This window comes from Castor canadensis, chromosome 6 (genome assembly GCF_047511655.1).
Source record: "Castor canadensis chromosome 6, mCasCan1.hap1v2, whole genome shotgun sequence".
Taxonomy (NCBI): domain Eukaryota; kingdom Metazoa; phylum Chordata; class Mammalia; order Rodentia; family Castoridae; genus Castor; species Castor canadensis.
Genome location: NC_133391.1, coordinates 17,303,196 through 17,328,319, shown reverse-complemented (window position 1 = coordinate 17,328,319; position 25,124 = coordinate 17,303,196). Strand labels below are relative to the sequence as shown.

The window sequence follows — 25,124 nt, the reverse complement described above, 5'->3', positions numbered from 1 at the left end:
AGGCCAGTGGGGAGGGGCGGGGCTTTGGGTGCTGTTCTTTGTCCCAGCGTGCTTTGCGGGTAGTCCAGCTCACATTGGCTGACGGCTCACGGGCGGGTTGACGTGGAGTAGTGCGTGGCGCATGCGTAATAGCGCGCTTTCCTTACTGCCCGGCATGGGCTTCCCTCTGCTCCTGTGCCTGCTGCCACTACTGTCCCGTCCTTGGTTCCAGCTAGGTCAGTGTGCTTGCCTTCCTGCCGGCGCTACTTGTCCCAGGGACAGCGGGAGAGGGATGGCGCCGTGCCTCGTGGGGGACAAGAGTACGGGCGGGTCGAACCGCCACCGTAGGGAGGTGGGCCGGCGGCTGTGGCTGACCTCGCCGCCCTTGGTAGCATTCTTTGAACGCGCGCCTTTCCTTTTACTTGATTTTTTTACTTTGGTGGTACTGGAGTTTGAATACTCGAAACTCCTTGTTCAAGTTACACCATTGTGAAATTACAATGTCTGTAATGTCTGCAGGGCATAACAGGCAGGGGCTCCCATGTACCCCAGCCAGCTTGCTGCTTCCAGCCCTGTCTGGAGCCAGAAGTATGTCCAGGCTTTTGACCATTTTTTGTGCTGTTTACATTTTTATACCATTTTATTCGTAATAGTTTTGAATAGTCAAAACTCAAGTCACCCCCAAAACATTAGAATAACTTCCCATCTTAAATACTGACGGTACTCTTTAGTATATCCGGTCTGCTCAAATTCAGTGTCTCAAAATGTTTGTTAGGTAGAGTTTGTTGAGTTAGGGTCAAACTAAAGTTTATACGTTGTCATTGTGTGTTCCTTTTAATTCCATCCCATTATAGTTCCCTTTTGAGATGTCTCTGCTTGCCCCCCCCCCTTTTTTTTTTCTTTTTCTTTTTTTCCTTCCTTGAAACTTGTTTGTTCAAGAATCTGGGTTCATTATTTTGGGGGGACTGGGGATTGAACTTAGGGCCTCGTGCCTCTTAGGCAAGTGCTGAACCACTTGAGCAACATCCCTGGTCTTGTGGAAGAACCTGAAAGTGGATGAAATTAGTGTGAGTATGTCATAATAAGAAGAGGGCCAAAGTGAAGGAATATCAAAGACTTGGACTCTGCCTTTGAGAAACTTACAGGGCTTGTGTTAACAGCGCTGGTGCAGTCTGTGATCAGAAAATCTTGGTTTTTGTGCTCCAAATGGAAGAATCCAATTAGAGCTCGTGGATGCAGTGAGGTAGACTAGCTTTATTGAGAGAAGAGGAGTCACCTGTTCTGCCAGGCGAGGAAAGGAATAGAAGAAGAGGGCACGGTGGGTGCAGGTGGAGTCCGCTGGCAGAGAGAGCAAGCTTTTCTTTTTCAGGTGCCATGGGGAGGGCAGGCCCAGGAGGTTCCTGCCCAATAATGAACAAGTGGGGAGGGGCATGGGAGTTCCTAGCCAGGCCAGGGTGGTCTGGCCCATCCCCAGGCAACCTACATGAGCCCCAAACTTTTCCTACTTCTAGGCTGCCTCAAACTCTTCCTAAGAGACAGTATTCCAAAAAAGTATTTTTGGGGAGGTTGTTGGTGGCGGGGGTCATCCATCTCCAATATCTGCTTTGAGGTGACAAGGAGCAGCAGGCCCTACCTATAAAAGGAAGTTGTCTTTTCTTACTCCTTTTCCTTAGGGCTCATTTGGTCACAAGATGTCCGGCATAGTTAAGGTTTCTCCTGGAGATCTGGATTGCTCATGGAGATCTCATTTGTTTGTGGAGCTTGATAGCCTTGTTGCCTCATAATTTGGGTTCTAAAGGCTTTTATTCTGGAAGAGATAGATCTGATTTAGAAGGCATGACCTGAACATTTAATACTGATAGGAGCATCAGAAGGGGTCCTTACAGGTGTGGCAGGAAGGACAAAGAAATTTTGAAAAGTGAAAGGGGGTCTTATGGTTACTTTACTTGTAGGTGTTTATGCCTGTAGCTGTTTTTAACTCTTAATGACCCTCTATTTTGGACTGTCACTATAGTAGGCAATTAAGGGCTGACTACATTAGGGGCCAGATGTACCAAGGGGCAGGTGTTAGTCTAATTAGAAAGTAAACATTAATGTGTCAGTTCTGTATAGAAAGGAGACTTAGTGTCCCTAAGCAGAAGCTAGACACCATTGAAAGCTATATTGTCTTTGTTTAAATAGAAGACGTAGGCAAAGGCATGGGCCTTTTGCCAGAAGCCCAGAAGGCTTAAATATTAGAGCACATGTGTAAGAGCCCCTTTTTAAATTCTCTTGGCTTTGGTTACTTTTAGAGGTCTGGCATAATTCTCTCCATGTACATCTGGAGAAGTCCCCTCATGTGTCTTGGGTGGCTGAATGCCACTTGTTCCTCTTGAGAAGTTGAGGGATGCTGACCACCTTGGTGGTGGGGGGGGGGGTCACATCCTTTTAAACTGTTTCTCTAAACAGTCATCTCTGAAGATTTTTGCCAGTTTGGCAGCTCTGTCCAGAAAGTCCAGAAGGTCAAATTCTGTCCAACAGAGGGGAGCAAGTAGCATCAAACAAATAAGAAGTCAGTGCCAATGTGACCTTTTTAGCCAAATTAAGAGATTTACTTTTAAAAAATGGCTCTTAGGCTGAGCCTAATTTAAATCTAATTGCTTTTCCCATAAAGGATGTATTGGCACCTTTAAATTGTTGTAAAGTGTTAGCAGGTAACATTATAAAGTTATTGTTACAAGGAAAATGAAAATCAATCCCAATACTTAAGAATGTCTGTCCTGGTTAATAAATAAGCGCTTGTCAGAGTTATTTTTCATGGGCTTGCCTGTGAATGTTTTTGAAGGATCAGAACTGTAATGACAAAACTTAAAGTAACCATGGTTAATTACAACTTAAGCCTTGAATTTTGGTTAGGCAAAGTAACAGATTAGTGGTTGTCAGTACTATACTGACAGTACTGACTATTGTACTGACAATTAAAAACCCTAATTTTTCCAATGGTTAGGGGAAGGCAGTGTTAGGAGTTTCAAATAGCTCCTGCTTTAATACTCAATTGAATATAAATATATATATATATACACACACACACACAAAACAGTGTTTATCTAGTTAATGTCAGATAAACCAGTGTTTAGCTTATAAACAGGTGTCAAACCTAAATGTTAGAACTTTTAGTATTTGTTCAAAAGAGCAGAAATGTCAAAGACCTTATTAGAAGTTACCTTAGATAAAAGAACTATAGCTGCTTACATATACACCTTTAACTCTATAAATAATTTTATGACATTTAGATACATGCATAAGGCACTAGGAGTATTAGAACCATTTAAAGAATTTTTACTTAGTTTAAATTTAGTTTCTTTAATGTTAGTAGAAAAATACCTTAGGACTTTTGTGTCTGACAAGAGACTAATTTAAGCAGGATGTAAAGAACAGTAAATAATCTTAAATGGGCTATGAAGAGAACTAGTCATCTTATTTTTGGCTAGCAGGATCAAAGCATCTCCCAACACTTAAGGACACAGCCAAGTGTGGAATTCGTTATAATTGAGCTGGCTAACCCCATGTCAACCAGTGTAGAGAGAGAGGGAAATGGGAAGGAGGAAATTTACCCTTTAAGGGAGAGGATGAAAAAAGAACTTCTGGATCCTTGGAGTGTCTCCGTGTTCTAGGAAGCCTCAACACAGGTCCCTTAGACCTGTTTCCGTCACACATCTGTGGAGCAAGGGAGTAGCAGGGTACCCCTAAGGAACAGTCTCTCCACCCCTACATGAGGATTCTTTAAGATGGTATGTCAGTCCTGAATGTTGACCCATCCGCCAAAATATCAGAACTATTATGCACTGGGCAAAGAGGCTAATACCAAAACAACACGTAAAATGAAAAGATAGTATGTACAAAGACAATCTGTTGATTAGCTAAAGGGGTGAGCATAAAGTTAAGGAGACCCAATGCCTGAGGGCCATAGCTTGGATGTTGTTAAGAGATTGCTTTTTAGACTGAAGATGTTAACTAACAGAATGACTTGGAACACATAGTAGGATTGTTGTTGACCTGCATGTAGCACCTAGAGCCAAAAAATTACAGATTTAGTTATTGGGAGTTAGTGATACACATAGTTTGGTATTTTAGGATTAGTCACCTTTTTATAGACTCTTAAAAACTTAAGGTTATCATTATATCTGGAGAGTGAGCTTTTGTTTGGTTTTGGTAACATTTTGTGTCAGCCTATAGCACCAAAAGATCTTGATAGTTATTTTGATAAAACAGAAACCCGTTTTTTAAATACACATTGGTAACTTAAATTTTGACCTTAGAAGACTTTTAGGCAAACTTTAAGTTACAAACTTATAAGCTTTAAGACCTTAATTTGTATATTGAAATAACCTTTGTAAAAACCTGAATTAGATAACACTGTTTTAAATAAAACTCTTGGGGAGAAATGACCCAAACATTGTATGCACATATGAATAAAAGAAATTTAAAAAATTAAATAAAACTCTTAATAACCTATACCTTAAAAGACTCAGGAAGAAAATTAAATTTAAAAATGTAAATTGCACTCACGATAGAATGAAACAGATTGAGATTATTGTACATAAATTTTCTTTAGTCCTTAGGCAAAGAATAGTCAGGCCTGGTTGGGATTAGAACTTTAGATAACTTTTGAGATAGCTGTGTACATTTTAACTTTTCTGAAGACATCTAAACAAACACATAGACACACAAATGTTACGACCCAGGCGTGCTAAAGAATATAAGCATGCATAATGAGCTTTAAAAAGTAAAAATTAAGTGGCCACAGTTGGTAGGAGACAAAGACATATACAGAAAACACACACAATGACACACAAAACAATTACATTACTTCAAAGTGCACTCTTAAACCATTTCTTTGTCATTATTTGTATAAGATTAGTCAGCTAGATTACTAAGTAGTTTGTAACAGATCTTTAACATACTTACTCTGTTTTTGACCCAATCCTTAACAGGCCAATGCAGTAAAAACAACGTGTATAAAAACCATATTAATCTAGAGAATTCTAACCACAAGTTGGTTATAATTCTCCTAGAGGATGGCAAGATGGCATCACCCATGAGTTTCCTATTCAAGATGGAACTGTACACATGCCTCCATCGTGGCGGCAGCATTTCCTGTGACCACGTGGTCTCTCCAAAAGGTCTCTCAAATGGAACACAAAGACAAGTTACATACAACATACAGGCTCAAAATAGCTGTCTATTATAGGAATAACACCTGAGAGACAGATGTCCATGAGTTAGGCATGCTAATGAAAAGACTAAATTGAAGCAAGGTAAGGTGGGATTTAAAGTTTTGTTAGCCTCCTTGTGTAAAAAAAATCTTTTCTATCAAAGTATTTGTTATCCTCTTAGATTACTTAAAAATTAGGTCGCCATCTTAGGTGACTTGCATGCTTAAAGGATCCTTGCATCTTCCAGATTCCAGTACGACTCCATTGTCTGCCAACTGTATTCCCATTCCCCAAGCCTTTTAGCTGATTGAGGGAGATTGTGACCCTCCTACCTGGACAAATCCCGGGTGAGGGGCAGGTACAACTGCGTCAAGGATATAAAGAGGAGCCTGTCAGCCATTTTGTGCTTGCGTGTTCCTTAGCAGGACTGAGCGCATGCTTGCACCCGCTTGATAAAGAGAAAATTGCCTTGTCAGGATTTTCTGTCTCTTGTGTGTCTGTTTTCGGCACCGGAGGGTCTTTAATTCCAACACTTGGATGTGACATTACTTGATAGTAGAATTTTTTCCTTCGAATATAATGTCCTATGCTTTAGTTTTAAAGGCTTATTTAAATGTAGGATTACTATGGCTAGGGCAAATGGCAGTAATCCTTTAAGCTTTGTTAGTGTTCAGTTTGTTCCAGGTGTTTATAATTAAATCCTGGATTTTCCCATAAATGTGCTTTGTTATTACCTCAGAAGCCAAGAATCTAAACCCTGTAGAACCCAGCCATTCACAGATCTGCAGTTTGGAAATGATCTTTAACAAGTTTACAACCTGACATTACTTTGAGCTATAGAGAACAAAATTTTATTAATTTTAAAACAAAAAATAATTGTTATGAATAAAACTTCTAATTAAACTATTTAAAATATCCACACATGAGAACCCATTTTCTTTAACCTCGTGGCTATAAGCCTAATTTTATCAGCAAAGAACAATTAAAGTTTTGTAAGGAAAATACAAAACAAAACCAATGATTACTTAGTACCATTAAGTTCTCTTTATCTTAAGTACATGTCTAAAACTCATATTCTAGTGTAAAAATATGATATTAATAGAATAATTTTGCCTTTAGAGTAAATGAATTATACTTTATGAGTGGCCAATATCTAATTCTTAATTAAATGGCACTGTTTTTATTAGAGAATTTAAGTATATTCACAGCTACAAACAGCTGTATGGCCTGAGGTGCCAGGGCAGCAGTTGGCTGCATAGGCTGGCTAGGCGGGGCTTTTTAGGCACACACTGAGAGGTTGGGCTGGAGTGTCAGCCAGTGCTGAGAGACTGGAGGTGGAGCTGGCTCCCAGGCTGGAGCTGATAGGCAGGTCCAGATACTTTGTGCACACGCATGTTCCTGGTTCCTGAGAGGCAGTAGGCAATGGGATCGGGGGAGGGGGGGGGAGGCTCAAGAAGAAATTACTTTCTAACTGGACTAATCTCTGTTTAATATTAGGTAGCTAGAGCCCAGAGGCCATCAAAGGAAATTCTAAAGTTAGCCTAAATTCACTCTAAAGTATAATTTACTTTTTACCCTAGAGCAGTCCACATCTTAAACAACTATGTTTAGAACAGGGAGGTTTTTACGAGTGAATTTTAAAAAGAAACAAAACTAAAACTCAAACTGAGGAGCTAGGCAGAGCAAAAGCTAGGTTTTTTAAACAGAAATTTTACATCCATAAAAGCAGGAAACTGAGATTACTCAATGTCTCTCTTAACATGACAGTATCCCAAACTCACACAACCACCTCAGGGCCAAAAGAATCCAAAGCCCAAAGTTATTTAGTAAATATTTTACTAAATAAAATACTTTAGAGACAAGGCCAGAGTCTGGTCAGATGGGGTGTGTAGGGCAGACAAGCTTGGCAGGTAGGCAGGCAAAGGGAATGGGTCAGAGGAGGGAGACAGAAGGTTGCAAAAGGAAGAAGACAGTTTGGTTAGGCTCAGATGTTGGGAACCTTATAGCTAAAGGCTGCTGGTCTGAGGCTACCAGCCTGTGCAGTGCCCCAAGTGATAGGCAGGGGAGCTCGGGTGGTGAGGGGCCTTAGAAATCAGAGGTGGACTAGACAGCAAAGGTCAGAGAAGTTTTATTTGTAGAGAAGAGAAAGGAAAGCTGCATGGGGTCATGCAGAGGACCCAGAAACCAGTGGTCCCCTCAGTCAGATTGGAAATTGGGTTTTATAGCCTTTTTATTGCCCAAGGGCGGAGATTTTGGTGGGATGCATGTCAAAGAAGGGTCTCCTTGGTGCAAACAGATGTTTCTTGGGAAGGAGAAGGGATGTACCTCTACACTGTCTGAAGTGTTTATATGTGTGTAGCAGGAAGTATTGGCCATGGCACATATGCCTCCTTGTTTAGCCAAAAGAAAATCGAGGGCTAGGCGGTGGTCCATGACCATACAGGCAAGGGATGACAAAGACCTTTGCATGTCCTTTAAAGGCAAGGCCTACCTGGTCTGAGGTGCCCTCTACTACTTTGGTTAGGCTTTTTGCAGTTATATGATTATCAGTCACCCCATAGATTATTCCAGCTAGGGCTGCAATCAGTGCCGTTATCCCTAAAACTATTAGAGTAACCTCTGTTTTGAGTTTAAAATTTCCCCTAGGTCATGTGGGGTGTAAACTGTCAGGGGTCAGTTTAGGACAAATCTTTGAGCTTCAGGCACTGGAAGACTAATTGTAGTGACTGCTAGAAGACATCCTGGCCATCCCTTGGCTACCTGATCTAGTTTTTTACTTAAGTAGCCCACTGGCTGGGGAGTGATGCCCCTGGGCTGAGTCACCACCCCCAGGGCCAGTTCTCCCCTTTCACAGACATATAATTGAAACTTGTCCTGTACTGGGAGACCCAGGGCAGGAGCTGTCATAAGGAACTGATTTAACTGCTGGAATGCACTTTCTGACTTGTCATCCCATTCAATAAAAGGCTGGGGATCCTTCTGCAGTTCCTTAAGGATCTGATTTAAGGGCCTGGCTAGCTCTGCATATCCTGAGATCCAAATTCTACAGTATCCTGTCACCCCCCAAAAGGCCTTCAATTGCTTGAGTCTTAGATAGAGGAAACATCAGGATTGGGTGGATCCTATCTTCTCCTAGAGCCTTCATTTCTTTCTCCAGTACAAGACCTAAATATATAACCCTAGACTGACACAATTGGGCTTTTTTCTTTAGAGATTTTACAACCTCTAACTGCTAGGAAGTTTAATAAGGATTCAGTGTCTCACAAAATGCCAGGCTCGGTTGGTCCACAGAGGAGGCGGTCATCTACATATTGTAGTAGAGTAGCTTGTGAATGTTACATGCCAGTGTGAAATATTGTGGGCTCATGTTGAGGGTCCTTGCCTTCACAGGACAGAGAACTGGCTTATTATGAGGCACCTGATTGACTTGGGAGCCAAGGCTGGTACATAAAGTAGGATTTATGAGAAAGAAAGGAAAGGCTACAGCTAGAGCAGTGCAATGGAGCCCAGAAACCGCTGGCTCCCTGCTCAGGTGAAGGCTGGGGCTTTTTATGGACGCTTTAACTCTGGGTTAGAGTAAGGGTTAGGTGGGTTTTTTCTATTGGCCATAGATTTGTGCACGCAGGCTCTCTCAGATGAGCTGGTCTGTTTGCCCCTTATTGGGGAGGCGGATGGGAAGAACCTTGAGAGCATTTTGTTTATCAGCCCCATGCAGATTTATGAGACCCTGTATCTCCTCTTCAGGGCGTAGGAATGCAGATTTATAACTGTCAGGATGCAGGGCTCATAGTGCTGTCCATGGGAGATGGGATACTCACTCATCTCTCCTTTAGATCCCAGATCCAACATGGGTATTGCCATTTTGCCAAGTCTTGGGTTAGAGCCAACCCAAAGAGATGGGGACTGTCTCTGAATTCCTGGGGGAGGACAATCCAAGTGACCTGTCCAGACTTTCATATGGGGTCCTCAAAGGCAAACATAGGTTGACTTTTAGTGTGTAAGGAAATGCAAAGAAGGTGTCCTTTTAAATCCAGGATAGAGTAGTAAGCTGTACCCTGGGGTATCTGGGCTAGAAGCATATAGGGATTTGGAACTACACGGGGGAGAGGCACTACTGCTTCATTGGTCAGGCAGAGATCTTGGACTAGCCTCCATTTGTTAGGTCCCTTTCTGACCCCAAGAATAGGAGTATTATATGGGCTGGAGCATTGTATTAGCAGTCCCTGTCTCTTTAAGTCTTTGATTATGGGAATTGGCCCCTCCTTAACTTCCAGTCTTAAAGGATATTGTTTTTGATGGGGAAACCAAGAGGGGTCCTTGAGGTGAATTAGGACTAGGGCTGCTGTTTGTGCATCCAGATGTCCATCTGTCCACACTGTGGAGTTTACTTGTTCCTCTATCAGCAGCAAGCAAAAGTACTCCCCTGGGGGTAAAAGGAGTTGCACCCCCAATTTAGATAGACAGTCTCACCCTAGCAGAAGAGTAGGGATTTCTGTGTCAATTAAAAAGGAGTGAAAATCTCCCCAGGAGCAGGCTATAGTCTGAGTGAAAAATGCTCTAGGGGCTGGCCTGATATGCCTAGAACAGAAATTTTCTTGGAGGACCTGGGTCCAGGAGAGAAAGGAATAGCTGGAAATGCTGGCTCCAGTATCGATAAGGAGGCTGACCTTGTGCTTTTCAATACTAAGTATCACCCTGGGCTCCTCTGGTTTTATGGTGGTCACAGGAGCCTGGATGGGAGGCCCTGGCATTGGTTCCCTTTGGAACTGAGGACAGCATGCCTTCCATTGATCTCCCTGGCAGATGGGGTGGGGTCCTGGAGGTAGTTTCCTCCGGGGGCACTCCCTCCTAAAATGGCCTGCCTGTCCACATTAAAAATATGTCCATGGGTTTGGACTCTGCCCTGGGGGAACCTCTCTGAGCACTGCTATCAGAGCCTCCTGCCATTTATCCTTTCTCTTTTCCTTTTCTAGGTCCGTTTTTTCTTTTTCTAAGTCCCTATCATAGTATATGTATGTTGCTACACGGACCAATTGGTCTAGATCTCTGCTCCCTATAGCCATCAGCTTTTAAAGCTTTCTACGAATATCTAGGGCTGACTGTGTTAGAAATTTATTTTTTAGGATGATTTCTTCCTCTTGTGACTACAGTGCAGTGTTGGTATGCTTTTGTAAAGCATCCTTAAGTCTCTGTAGGAAAGCTACTGGGGTTTCTTAAGGGTCCTTCCTATACAGCCACTTGGGAGTAATTAAGGGGTTTTATCTTGGCTCTCTTTAGACCTTTAAAAATGCAGTGGATGAAGTGGTTACGGGTCCATTCATCCTTGTCATTCTCAGGGTCCTACTTAGGATCATATCTTGGCACTGCCTGATCTCCTGTGGGAATTGGGAATTGGTATTCCCTTTTAGGTATCCAGTGTCTCTGTCTTTCTTCCCCCTCCCCTTGTCCCCCTCCAAGGGCCGGGTCTGAGATTGGCCTGTGGGACCACATTTAACTAAGTGATAATTCCTGATCTGGTACTCGCTGTTTCTCCAGAAAAGTGAGAGTCTGAGATAACAATATCATTACATCCTTCCAAGTTAGTTTAAAATTTTGGCTGACTTCTCTGAATGCCTGGATGTACTGATCCGGGTTTTTTGTGTAACTTCCTGATTCCTTTTTTATTCTTTTAAGTTCACTTAATCTAAAAGGAATGTGAGCCCTATCCCCTCCAGGAATTAACTGGAGAGGGTAGAGTCCTATGAGGCAAAGTCCAGGGAGCAAGATGCCTGGGTAAGGGGGTAGTGGGGAGCTGATGGGGCATCAGTCAATTTCCTCAGGATGGGATATATCTCCTGTGGTTTCCCTAGAGATTTGATTTCTGTCATAGGGGAAGCCCCCTTTGACATTGTTGGGCACCCTTGGGCATCAGATGGTTTTTTTGTGTTCTGGTTCCTCAAGGGAGTTGAATTTTTTTGCAAAGGGTCACCATGGTCTGGGTATCTAGCCTGCATTAGTTTAGTCATTCTGGGAGGTCTCTAAGGAAAAAGAAAACTTGAACATATGGACTTCACTCCACTTTCCTCTGTTCTACAGAACATATCTAATTGAAGAATGGTATTATCATTAACGTTCCCTGTCTCTGGCCATTCTTCCCCATCTCCCTGAGGATATTGTGGCCAGGCCTGGGTGCAGTAAAATTTGAGTAACTGTTGTTGAAGACTTTTTGGATCAAGGTCTTCCCAACATTTTAGTAAGCAGACAAGGTGGGGGGATCCTTCCAAGATCCTGGAAGTCTGATTCCCCATCTAAAAAGGGAAGCAAGGGAAAATTGATTGTCTTAAGAGGAGTTTTCTTCTTTTACCTAGGCGTCCTCAGATGAGGAGATCCTCTAAGTGGATCCTGTGCTCTCCCACCACTGCCACCTGTGACTAAGGTTGTAGGGAAGACATTTAGGTATGTCTGGCTGCAGACACCTGCCCAGAGTGACCCTGATCAGTTTTTTTTGCCCATACATCTTAGTTTGCCTGTTTGCCTTGTGACTCAGGTACCTAGTTCTCCTCTGCTAGCTGAAGGCTTGTAATTTAAAAACAGTTCTATCAGTGAGGGGCTCTAAAGTAACCAGGAGGGCTTGTATGGCCAGAGGGAGGACCCCTGTGGAGGCATGGATGGGGACTTTTGATGAGGTAGACTTTTTTGTTCCCCTACATATCCTGTTAGACATACATTTTTTCTATGAAAAGAGAGGGAGCATCTGAAGGCGTTGTATTTTGTTTGTTTGTTTGATTTTTTTTGCTGCAGTAAGGGACAAAAACAGAGAAGACCATTGAGGTTTCTATCTCCTTAGGTAGCTCTCAGGTAAAGCACTCTTTTTTTCCCTGAGGTCAGACTATGGGAACCTGCTTAACCAGATCAACCAGATGCCTAACAAAGTTAGGGTAACTTGGGTAAGCCCAAGTTAGAGAGCAGCTCTTTTTGGTGTACTCAGTTGAAATGGGGGCTGCAGCAGGGAGCTCCTGAGGACATAGTATAAGGATTAGGTGGGGGGGGGGGGATGTAGGGATCTCAGCTAAAGAAGGACGCTCACTGCTGTCTAGGACAAAGGGGAAGCCACTCATTCTGATCTACTTGGGAAAGAAGAAGGAGAAGCTGAGGATTGGAGGAAAGAGCGTTCCAGGCTCAACACATGAGGAATTATTTGTCGTCAGTGCTGTCCAGGTCAATCCCGCCAGAGGCAGTACTGGAGCACTGGAAGTAAGGGGTGACTTCCACTGGCAGGCCACAGGAACTGTGAAGAAAGTGTAGAGATCTGATCATCTGTGTGCTGCAGGCATAACTGGAGGGGTTCTAATACTTAGCCACCTTTGGAGCCTCAGGGTGGGTCAGGAAGTTGCATCTTCAGCCTTCAGGTCCCACTGGGGAGTTGCCCCAGCCAGAGCACCCTTGTAGCTTGAAGAGAAACTTTCCTTCCCACTCGTTTTCAGACCTCCTCCTTAGCGGGTCAGATCTGAAAGGGAGAGAATTTAAGGATGAAAGGGAGCTAAGAGTTGAGAGGAAAAAAGTTTTGGTGCACTGAGTTTTTAACTCCACCCATGTAGCATTCGCAGTCTGGTATAAGCCCCTGACCAGCCCCCCATTTCTCGGAATCCCTGCCTTAACATCTGTAGAGGGCTTGGAGTTTTTTCCCCAGGTTCCCAAGGGAGAAACCCTCCTTAGCAAGAGAGAGAGAGAAAGAAAAACAGAGGGGTTCGGCAGGTCTGAGAGTCCCACTGTAGCTAAGCCATGGTGTGTGTGTGTGGGTGGGTATCTCCTAGAGGACAGACTCCGCTGGAGTGCCAGATGATCATGGCCACTTCCTAGGCAGTCCCCTCCAGTTTAGTGCAACCTGTACCAACCTCAGGTGAAGAAGAAGTGTCACTTCATGGTTGTCAAGATGATACGCAGGGGAGCTCGGGTGGTGAGGGTCCTCAGTCCACTCTTAGATAGAAATCAAAGGCAGACTAGAGCAGCCAAATTCATTGAAGTTTTATTTGTAGAGATGAGAAATGAAAGGCTGCATGGGGTCATGTAGTGGGTCCCAGAAACCAGTGGTCTTCTGGGTCAGTTTGGAAATTGGGTTTTATAGCCTTTTTTATTGCCCAAGGGTGGAGATTTTGGTGGGATAGATGTTGAAGGAGAAATGTCTCCTTGGTGTGAACAGATTATTTCTTGGGAAGGAGAAGGGGCAGTTTTCCCCCTGGCTAACTGATACCTTTTGGACTTCATGCAGTCCACTGCTTCACAAGCGTGCCTTCACACATGTGCACCCCCGTGCTGCAGCCCCTTTTGCATGGTACAGCTGCTGCCACTGCTGTTTCTGCAGTCACAGTTGCTGCACTTTACCACTGTGTGCGTCGGTGCCCCGGCTAGGTGGGGCTTCCAGCCCACTTTGAGAAGTGGACTGGGGCCTGTGCCATATGTAGGCTCGAGGGGAATGGCTGGAGGATCATGCCCAGTGGCCATGGGCCCAGAGGCCCCACCAAATGGGGCTGAGCATCTCAGGGGTCCTGCCCCAGCAACGGCCCACTCTGCATTTCTGGACTGGAACCTCTGTCCTCTGAAGGTGGGACTTCCGTCCTCCGGAGCCATGACCCCTAGAGATGGGACTTCTGTCCATCTCTAGGGGCAGGCTGAGAAAAACGTGTGCACAGAACTGCACACATGCATGTTAAACTTGAGCATGTTGGCACCATTCTGCACATAGGGCTGCCTACATGGTTGTCTCAACTGGCCAGCTGGGAAACTGTGCTCATGTGTCTTGGAGTGTGGGCCTGGAGTGGCCCACTGAGCAACCTTGCATGAGAGTCCTAAACTGCATCCTTGGCTCCCTCTATCGGCCAGCAGGGAATCTGCATTGCCTGTACCACCCCATGTGTGCTTGCCCCAAGGGTTGGCCCAGGAGGCTGTGTATGTATGCCATCACCAGGCCCCAGCGGCATCTGAGACACTGCTCAGTGCCACTCCCCTTGGCTGGGGAGGGGCAATTGCAAGGGGCACACAGCCTCCCAACCCACAGGTAGCAGTTTATTTGCTCCCTGTCTGTGACTCCCTCCCCTATTGTATAAGCAGCCATGCTTTCCCAAAGCAGGTGTCAGCTCCTCTGAAGCCAGTCTTTCCTGTTCTTTAAAAAAAAAGGAAAAAAAAAAGCGTGTGTGAGATGGGCTGACTGAGGTGTGCCTCTCATTTGTTGTTTTAAAACTGCCAGTTATGGGAGAAAGAAAAGAAGAGAAGAAAGGAAAGATGAGGGCAGAGAAACTCTGACAGGGAGGGAAGGTGCAGACGCATGGCAGCTGCAGGAAAGAGGCAGTGGCTACTTAAGGCAGTCCTGAGTGCCCTCCACCTGGGCCAGATGGTGAACTTGAACCCTGTGGCACTGCAGCACCTCTGTAATTCTGCCCTTCCCAGCTGTGTGTCCAGGATGTACCACAGAAACTTGTGGGTACACATGGGTCCCACATGCCTCTTGCCACCTGGGGCTGATCTAATAAAGGACGTTCCAGCATCTACCAGGAGCATGCTGTGGGTGAGATGCTGATGTGTAAGGGGCAGAGAGGAATAGTTTAGGATAAAACAAATTAATAAACACAGCGTTTTACCTTTTTAACGCCTGGCTGGCTCACCAAAAATGTTAGTGGTGCTGGTGCAGTCTGTGATCAGAAGATCTTGGTTTTTGTGCTCCAAATGGAAGAATACAAGGAGAGCATGTGGATGGGGTGAAGTAGAATAACTTTACTGAGAGAAGGGGAGTCATCTGTTCTGCCAGGTGATGAAAGGGAGGAAGAAGAGGACAAGATGGATGCAGGTGGAGTCTGCTGGGGGAGAGCGAGCTTTTCTTTTTCAAGTGCCTTTAAAACTATCCCATGGAAGGGCAGCCCAGGTTCCTACCCAGTAATGAATGAGTGGGGAGGGGCATGGGAGTTCCCAGCCAGGCGAGGGTGGTCTGGCCCATCCCCAGGCAACCTACATGAGCCCCAAACTTTTCCTACTTCTAGCCTGCCTCACTTGGATATCCTTTCTGGGGAAGCGTGGCCTATTCAGAACAGCCTTTACTGGAAGTAAAGAGATGGGATCTAACCTTGACTCCTGCCAGCCAGATTTTTTGGGGTTATTTGTTTTTCTTTTGCTTTTAAGCTTATACTCTACCACTGAGCTACACCCCAGCCCCACACCAGCTATTCAAGTCAATTTTTTTTGTGTGTGTGGTAGGTACAAGGGTTTGAATTCTGTGCTTCACACTTGCTAGGCAAGGACTCTACCACTTGAGCCACACTCCTGGCCCTAGTTTCTAAACTTACCTAGCTGGGATAATGGGTTGTGTAGAGGAAATAAAGTGAAAAACATACCATGTGCGCAACATTTGAATCATACAGTTGCCGCCTGTAAGATGATTGTTATCCCCATTTTATAGGTGAAGAAATTGAATCTCAGATTAAGTAATTTGCCTAAAATCTCCTAGTAAATTAAGTGGTAGAAGAATTTAAAGCCCTTTTGTTGTGTGTGTGAGACTGGGGTTTGGACTCGGAACTTCACACTTGGAAAGCAGGTGCTCTACCACTTGAGCCACACCTCTAGGTACGTTTTTGCTCTGGCTATTTTGGAGATTCAGGTCTCCCACTATTTGTCCAAGTTGACCTCAAACCACAATCCCCCAGTCTTAACGTCCTAAGTAGCCATGATTTCAGGCGTGAGTCACCAGCACCACGCTAAATAAAGCCAATTTTTTAAGTCTCCATATTTTGTCCTTTTACACTATTATGAGTTTATGTTACCCACATATTGCCAGTTATCATATATATCTCTCTAATTTTATCTAAATATAGGTATACATATATATGTATATATTTTTTAGCAGTTCTGGGGTTTGAGCTTAGGGCTTCACACTTGCTATGCAGGTAGATACTCTTACTGCTTGAGCCACTCTGCCAGCCCTGTATTTTTGTATTGGGTATTTTTAAGATAGGGTGTCACAAACTGTTTGCCCAGGTTGGTCTTGAACCATGATCTTCCTGATCTCTGCCTCTGGAGTAGCTAGGATTACAAGTGTGAGCCACCAGCACCCAGTTTATATTTGGGTTTTTATTTCATGCATTACTCATAAACCCTCCTTCCTTTCTGCAGGAAATGCACAGAGTACTAGTATGGTCCAGCTGCCAGGTGGGACATTCCTGATGGGAACAAATGCTTCTAATGGCAGAGATGGCGAAGGGCCTGTCCGAGAGGTGACAGTACAGCCATTCACCATGGACATATTTCCTGTCACCAATAAAGATTTCAGGTACATCAGGGAGATTTTGGGAAGGTAAAAGGGGTTTCTAATCTTCATTTCTGGTATCTGAAAGGAACCTACATTGCTCATCGGCACATCCCATTAGTACTGTGGCACGTGTCCTCTACATTGTTCAGGTGAAGCATCTGAAGGTCACAGCAATTCAATCCCCAGTACCACCACTAAAAAATAAAAAAACAGCAAACCCAACTCCTCTACTCTTCTGTGGGGCAGGGTGTGGGGAGAATGGGAGAAGAGTCATAAAGTCTGAGACTCTTAGATTCCCTTTTTATTTGTAAAGGAAATAGCATTGTAGCTTGAGCTTGCTCTGAGAAGCTGTGTTGAATTGCCTTAGTTTTCCCAAAGGCTTAATGTTTTAGAGGGCAGGGCAGGCAAGGCAGGGCAAAAGAGAAAACGAATTTCATTGGATTATGGGCACAGCTTATGGTGGAACACTGGCTGTTTTGCCAGCATTGAGGCCCTGAGCAAAACCCCAGTACTGCAAATAAATAAATATCTTTGGGAGGGATAAGGTAGGGGAAGAATCTGGTACAATGTATTTTTTACTTGGTGTGATAATAGACAACTTTTCCTACCTGTACTTACAAATTTTTCAGGAATACAATGTGTATTGCTTGTGTGTATTTGGTTTTTTTTCTTGTTATGTAGCTCAGCCTGGCCTGCAACTCCTGATCCTGCCTGGTCCTCCTGCAGGCTGGCATTAAAAGTATTTGCTTTAATAGGTAAGTTATTAAAATTGAAGGGTAGCCAAGAGTGCACCCATGATCCTGGCCATTTGGAAGGCTGAGGCAGAAGGGTCCCTCAAGGCCAGCCTAGGCTGCAGAGTAAGACTCTGTCTCTAAATAAATAAATAATATTAAATAAATGAAATAAATTGGGTCATTGTACCATATCATAGCAAACAGAAATAGCTAGATAAATGTATAGTATTCATTCTTTTATATTCCAAATTATGAAAATGCATCAACTCCAGCAATTCCCTACGTTTTTCTTGTTACCCATGATTTGTGTGTGCTTCTGATTTGTGTATGCTTCTGTGTGAAAGGCTCTTAGACCATTCGCATGCCCTGGGGCTGTCACCTCCTCCTCCTCTGAGCCCTTTGATGGAAGTAAGCCATGCTTTCTCATAACAGAAGACAGTTAGTGCAGGAAACCAAGCCCATTCCCGCCCCCCGCCCCCCCCCCCCAGTCCACTTGCTGACCTGTTCTAGACCACACAAGACTATAGGAAGGGCCATTCTGAAGTCTCCATATGAATGTCTTTCATGTTAGACGGAGATAGTAACAGTAGTACCTGTTCTGTCTACCTCCTGTAACAATCATGGTTTAGATGTGTGATGAAGAGGCTGAGGATGTAGCTCAGTGGTAGAGTGCCTGAGTAGCATGCTCAAGGCCCTGGGTTCAAACCCCAAGACCACCAACAAAACAAAACTACATGATAAATGATGAAGACCTTTCAGAAAAGAGACCCATCCCCACCCTTAGATCTGCTGGGAGCTTTAATCTTAGTGTCTAGAAACCAGAGGTGACCCACATGAACTTCAGCTGGCAAGATATAAACAGAACATGGCATAGCCACACAGTACACTACCTGCTCATCAATAATGATCCTGAAAACAACATGGGTGAATCTGAAGCATTTTGCCAAGTGAAAGAAGCCAGACCCCAAAGACCACATGCTGTATGATTTGGTTTATATGACATATGGAGAGGCAAAACTATAGGGACAAAAAACACATAAGTGGATGCAGAATTTTTAGAGATGGTTGACTGAACTGTTCTGTATCATGATATTACGTGCCTATAATACCAACACTCGGGAGGCTAAGGCAGGAGAATCTCAAGTTCAAAGCCATCCTGGGCTATATAAAGAGATCTTGTAGCAAAACAAAAGAAAACAAAACACCCTTACAGAACTATATATTAAAAAGAGTAAATTTTTTCTGCCTCAGTAGGCATATGAATAGTTCAGAAAAAGTTCCCCAGGGGGATTTTAATCTCTTGACCATTTCTTCCAAAATGAAAAAGTCTGCTCTGCTAGGTGTGGTAACTCACATCTGTAATCCCAGCTACTTAGTAGGTGAAGGTCAGAAAGATGGCAGTTCAGAGCTAACTCAGGCAAAAAGTTATCAAGACTCCATTTCAGCAAATAAGCCTGGTGTGATGGTGCATGCCCATAATGGGAGGTGTGAGAGGGAGAATTGAGGTCCAGGCCAACCTCAGGAAAAACTGAAGACCCTATGTGAAAAATAACTAAAGCAAAAAAAAAAAAAAATCCAGTGCCAGTGGCTCATGCCTGTTATCCTAGCTCCTTGGGAGGGAGGCTGAGATTGGGAAGATCACAGTTCATAGTTCATGGCCAGTCTGGGCAAATAGTTCAAGGGACCCCATCTCCAAAATACCAGAGAAAAATGGATTGGTGATATGACTCAAGTAGCAGAGTATCTGCTTTGCAAGCATGAAGTCCTGAGTTCAAACCCCACCAAACAAAAAAAAGAAAGGTTGGGAGTGTGACTCAAGCAGTAGAACACCTGCCTAGCAAACAAATGGGGTTCAAATCCCAAAACCACCAGAAGAATAAAATAAGCTTCACAATTTGTATATCTATAGTTACATGAAGAATAATTTAAAATGTCCAGACATGGAAAATTGCATTATTCAAGACAAAATTTTATTTATTTATTTATTTATTTTTTGCAGTACTGGAGTATTTGAACTCAGGGCCTCATGCTTTCTAGGCAGGTGTTCTACCCCTTGAGCTACTCTGCCAGTCCCAATTTTTTTAAGAGTGAATTTTACTGTGTGTAAATTACATTCTAATTTTAAAGAAAATGTACTCAAGCTTCGAGGTTAATTCCTCGGAGCTGGAGAGAACCTGTGGTGTGTGAGTTACAGGACACAGACTGAAGCTCCTGGAACAGGAGAGGGTAGGGATGGGGCACAGAACCCTATGAGATATCTCTTTTCAGGGAGTTTGTCAGGGAGAAGAAGTTCCGGACAGAGGCTGAAGAGTTTGGGTGGAGTTTTGTCTTTGAGGACTTTGTCTCCAGTGAGCTAAGAAATAAAGCAACCCAGCAGATGCAGGTGAGAACCTGGACATGCAGCTGAGGGAGCTGGAGAGGAGGCCTGGCCAGACACTCCTGTGGCCTGTGGGGTCTCCTGACCACAGCAGAGAATCAGACCTGACTCTGGCAGAGAAAGGAAGCAGGAGAAACCCATTCTGGGAGAGTTGGATGAATACACACTCCCACAAGTTAACCCTGAGCTTGTTCTTGCATAGGGAGACTAATAAAAATCCTTAGATACTTCCTGAGTTGGTAGGAGAACATCTAGAAGCCGGGCATAGTGGTACATATTATAATCCCAGCAATTAGGAGGCTGAGGCAGAAGGCCAGTCTGGGCTGCATAGAAAGATCCTGTCTCAAACAAAACATCCTGACTGACAGGCCTTCCTCTAATGGGATGGTGAGTTCAGCCACAACCTCAGTCTCTGCTCTGTCTCAGAGGTGCCCTTACTGGGCTGCAGCACTTTCATTCATCCTGCTTCTTCTTTGCAGTCTGTTCTCTGGTGGCTTCCAGTAGAAAAGGCATTTTGGAGGCAGGTAAGTGCTGGTTTGTCCACCACCTTTGTACTCCTGCTGTCTCCAGAAGGCATGATGGGAGCTCTGGGGAAATTAGCCAAACAAGCCTGTTCCTCTGTTCTACCTCTTCTCCCTGTTGCTCTTATCCTCATCGCCTATCCCATCCATCATTGCTCCCTTTAGTCTCTCTCTTTGTTTTTTTTTTTTTTTGGTGGTATCAGGGTTTAAACTCAGGACCTCATGCTTTCTAGGCAGGTGCTCTACCACTTGAGCCAGCCCTTTAGTCTCTTGCATAGTCTCTTGTTTTCTAAACCTGGATGGTCCTCACTCACCAAGCTCTTTCTTCCAACTTCCTTGCTCCATATAGTGGCAAAAACTCAGGCTTCCAGGAAATCCCCGAAGTCTGTCTCACTTCATCCTGGCTGTCAGCCTGCAGGTCCCGGCTCTGGCATCCGAGAGAGATTGGAGTTCCCAGTGGTACACGTGAGCTGGAACGATGCTCGTGCCTACTGTGCATGGCGGGGGAAACGGCTGCCCACTGAGGAAGAATGGGAGTTTGCTGCCCGAGGGGGCTTGAAGGGTATAGAGATGCCAAGGGGACTTCCCTTTATTCCTCTCCCTGTCCTGGGGACCTTGAAGGGTGGAAGGAGACCATGTTTCTAGAGCAGGGCTTCTTACACTATCTGCGACAGGGACCAATAGTGTTGTTTCATTTCTAACCCATCCCAAACCAATACACCTGTAAAATTCATAAAAAATAAGTATCTGGAGACCAGTGTGGTGGCACACACCTTTACACACATTTACAGCACTTGGGAGTCTGAGGCAGGAGGATTGAGAGTTTGAGGCCAACCTAGTCTACATAATGACTTCCAAGCCAGCCTGGGCTACATAGTTCAAAAAAGTGAATTGGGAAAAAAAAAAGTGAATTGGAAAAATAGAATGAAAAACAGACAAAAAAAATTTCATTGTTGGAGATTCCATAGGTAGAAGTTACCTTTCAGTAAATATAATTAGACCAAAATAGCTTACCAAAAAAGAATAATTACCAAAACTACACACCTTTTCCATAGGGACATAAAGATGAATATAAGGAGTCAGTTTGCTCATAAATGCGTCATCTGTAATCCTAACAATCAAAAAGTTATAATGAAAAACAGTTTCCCACATTAAGTACTTCTACACATTAAATACCTCTGAATGAACCCAGGAATATCAACAGTCAAACAGTAAAACATAACAAATGCAGTGGCTTCTTGCTGTTCATTTACACAATCTAAATCAGTTAACAAGCTTCCTAATTACTCAGTTTCTGTACTTACCTCCACATGCACTGGTAACAAATGGTCTAAGAGCCCCACACGGAATTATACATGGGGCAAATCAGTAGATCCAGGGCTTCCCAGTGCAGTGCGGTGAGTGGGGGATAGAAATGGAGATAATCTCAGTGTTCCTTCCTCACCACCTTTTGACTTCCTGCTGGTTCCCTCTGACTTCTTTTTTTTTCTTCTTCCTCCTCAACTCTCATCCTTTCCTTTCTCTGCTACCTCCTGGCTGTCCTGGCAGGTCAAGTTTACCCATGGGGGAACAAGTTCCAGCCAAACCGCACCAATCTGTGGCAGGTAAGACCTACCTTCCTCACCAAGCATGCACTGGGTTAAGCCATCAGGATTCAGAGGGCCTTGTGTTCTAATGAACTGAGAGGATAACTGGTGAACTGGTGAGGCAGAAGATGTCTGAGGGTGCCGCGGTGACTTCACAAGAGACAGTGGTGACATTTGAACTAGTTAAGTCATTGAAAAGTGAAAGAGAAGCTGGGTGCTGGTGGCTCACGCCTGTAGTCCTAGCTACTCAGGAAGCAAAGATCAGGAAGAGGTTCAAAGCCGGCCTGGGCAAATCATTCTCAAGACCCCATCTCAAAAAATACCCAGCCAAAACAGGGCTGGTGGAGTGGCTAAAGTGGTAGAGCGCCTGCCTAGCAAGCAAGAGGCCCTGAGTTCAAACCCCAGTGTTGCCAAAAAAAGAAAAAAGAAAAGTGAAAGAAAGGGCATTCCAAGCATAGGAAATATGAATACCTAGCATTGTATTGGGAAAGAGCACTGTGTGTTCAGAGATGTGACAAATTCAGGGAGGTCAGGGCCCAGGAAAATGAGGGGCTATAGGAGATATGTCAAGGGTGAGGCCTAGTAGGAAGCAGATCTTATGAAGGACCAGGTGTGCCAAGCTGAGGTTTTAGCTCTTACCTTCCAGGAAGTGGGAGCCAACACAGGTTTTCTGATTTTTTTGTGGTTCAAATGCAGGTATCATGCATGGAAGGCAAGTCTTCTACCACTGACCTACACCCCTGGCCAAGTTTTGATGGTTGGTTGGTTGATTATTTTGTTGTTTTTGTGGTACTAGGGTTTGAACTCAGGGTCTCTTGCTTGGTAGGCAGGTACTCTACCACTTGAGCCACATCTCCAGCCCTTGCTTGTTTATTTTTGAAGTGCTGGGGATGGAACCCAGGGCTTCCTGAGTACTAGGCAAGTGCTATACCACTGAGCTACACCCCAAGCTCCAACAGAGGTTTTGGAACTGAAGTAACATTACTTTGATTTAAGAAGAATACTAATTGGCTAATTTGTGCAGAACCAAAAGAGGTAGAACTGCAGTGGTGACAGGGAATTTTAGGCTGTGGCAATGGTCCATGGAATATCAAATCTTAAGTGGAGAGAGGAAATGGAAAAGTGGAGGCGCGTCTGAGACAGACAGGATTTAGTAATCAACCAAACATGGAAAATGGAAGAGAGTTGAATTTAACCTGGATCCAAGCTTGAACCAAGGTGGTGGTACTATTGTAAACCAGAATAGAGGATCAGAGGGTAGAACTTGACCAGTTAGGATCAGTTTAGTGTAAGATGCCTGGGGGTCATTTATATGCTCAGACAGAAATTGAAAAAGAAGGGCTGGGGATGCAACTTGGTGGTGGAGCTACCTTGCTTGTGCAAGGTCCTGAGTTTGATCCCAAACAACACACACACACACACACACACACACACACACACACACACACACACAGAGTGTATTAGTTTGTTTTCTGTTGATATAGTAAAATACCTGAGTCTGAGAACTTTAGGAGGAAGACAAGTTTATATAGTTCACAGTTTTGGAGGCTAAAATTCAAGATCATGAGGTCCCATCCATTCAACCTCTGACAAAAACTGACACACACCCACACACAACACACACAAGCTGAATCACAACATGGCAGAGAAGTAAAAGGGGCCAAGCATATGGGGTGACCTCACTTTATAACAACCCACTCTCACAAGAACTAAGTCCAAGAAACCAGCATTAGTCCATCGAAATGCAATTCCCTCAATAACCTAGTTACCTCCCACTAGGCTCCACCTCTTAAAAGGTTCCACCGCCTCTTCCTACAGCTACATTGGGAAACATGGTTCCAGCACATGAACCATTGGGGGGCCAGCCACAACCAGCACATCGCAGGGTTCTTCAGCATGTGTCTGAGTGGGCGCACTGCCCTCCGAGGGAGGGTGTGGGGGAATGGAGCATTGAGAGGGGCCTGAGGTTTGGACCATTGAGCTTGGGGTCCAAGCTCTACTAAAAGATCTGTTTCTCTGATCTTTGGTTCTGAGCCTTAGGTGCTAGTTTATAAAGAGAGGCAATACGTGCATCACGACATTGGAAAGATTAGTTTAAAAGATACAAATGTAACAGACGTGTTCATAGTGTTTAGTATATCATAACCCGTCATCTTATCTTCCCTTTGATGAGAGGAGCTTCCAGCTAAACCCCAGTTTTTGTGGTTTTTGGTGTTACTGGGGCTTGAACTCAGGGCCTCACAGTTCCTAGGCAGGTGCTCTACCACTTGAACCACTCCTCTAGCACTGAATCCCAGTTTCAATGAGAAGAAAAACAAGTTGAATAAATTACATCAACAAATAAAAGTTACATTTTAAAGAATTCTGTTGGTAAAGCCTGATTGTAGTGACACATGCCTGTAATCCTTCCTTTCCAGAGCCTGAGGGAAGATCATGAGTTTCAGGTCAGCCTGGGCTACTTACCAAGGTTCAGGCCAACCTGTGTTACATAGCCAGACCCCCTCTCAAAAGACCAAAACAAAACAAAAAAGGAAAAAAGAAAGAATGGACTTTGGTGGTAATAAAGAGCAGAAGATAGGGAAGGTGCGGGTGAGTCAGGGTTAAATCTGTGATGTAGAGGATAGATAAAAGGTGAAGAGAGCACAGCATGGGACAGACACTGAGCTGTCCTGAGGAAGCAGGACAAAGGTTCCAGTGAATAGGCAAGGGACACAGAGTACTGGAGGAGTCATCTCTCTTTCTAAGGCACCATGGAGTGAGGGTTCAAGGCCAAGGGGAGGAAGGTGCTAAGAGTGGAGGGAGCAGGAGCTGGGTAAGCTGGATATGGATACTGAGGGCTCAGGGGACACACTTTTCCTAACCAGCCCAGAGGTCACTGTGGGGAACATGAGGCAACTGGTTCAGGGGTCAGGATAGGAGCCTTAGGTCACTGTGAATGCCTTTCCTCTTTCTCTTCTCCTTCCCCTAAATGATACAGCCAGGTGAGCTTCCTTTCCTCTGGACAGGTACCTGCCTTGGACAAGCTGATAAATCCTTTCATTTGAATTTCTCCATCAGGGGAAGTTCCCCAAAGGTGACAAAGCTGAGGATGGCTTCCATGGACTGTCCCCAGTGAATGCTTTTCCCCCACAGAACAAGTACGGTAAGAGGTCCCATCGGATCACTGTTCTGCATAACAGAGGAGGCAAAGAAAAGTGCTTTCATACATACACCATTTTCTCCTGAGCCTTCAGTGGGGGGTAGGGTCTTGTGCTTCCCAGCCAGGGACTAACCCTTCTGCTGTGCTGTAGGGCTCTACGACCTCATGGGCAATGTGTGGGAGTGGACGGCATCCACATACCAGGCTGCTGACCAGGACATGCGTGTCCTCCGGGGTGCGTCCTGGATTGACACAGCAGATGGCTCCGCCAATCACCGGGCCCGGGTCACCACCAGGTGAGAAGTACCACCCAGGGGACCT

At 44.5% G+C, this 25,124-nt stretch overlaps 1 protein-coding gene across 4 annotated transcripts in view; it reads left to right on the top strand.

Annotated features, from left to right (window-relative positions):
- Positions 1-64: 64 nt before the first annotated feature.
- Positions 65-25,124, top strand: part of Sumf2 (sulfatase modifying factor 2) — a 26,851-nt gene continuing 1,791 nt past the window's right edge. The window contains exons 1-8 of one of the 4 annotated variants that reach the window (XM_074075794.1): positions 65-215; positions 16,311-16,467; positions 19,449-19,563; positions 20,037-20,081; positions 20,490-20,640; positions 21,627-21,682; positions 24,722-24,806; positions 24,955-25,099. In XM_074075794.1, coding sequence (XP_073931895.1) covers positions 122-215; positions 16,311-16,467; positions 19,449-19,563; positions 20,037-20,081; positions 20,490-20,640; positions 21,627-21,682; positions 24,722-24,806; positions 24,955-25,099 — 848 coding nt within the window. In that variant the 5' untranslated portion in view covers positions 65-121. Of the gene's footprint in view, positions 216-16,310; positions 16,468-17,127; positions 17,202-19,448; positions 19,564-20,036; positions 20,082-20,427; positions 20,641-21,626; positions 21,683-24,721; positions 24,807-24,954; positions 25,100-25,124 lie in introns of all 4 variants that reach the window. The other 3 variants (XM_074075793.1, XM_020153578.2, XM_074075795.1) reach the window with 3 other exon arrangements.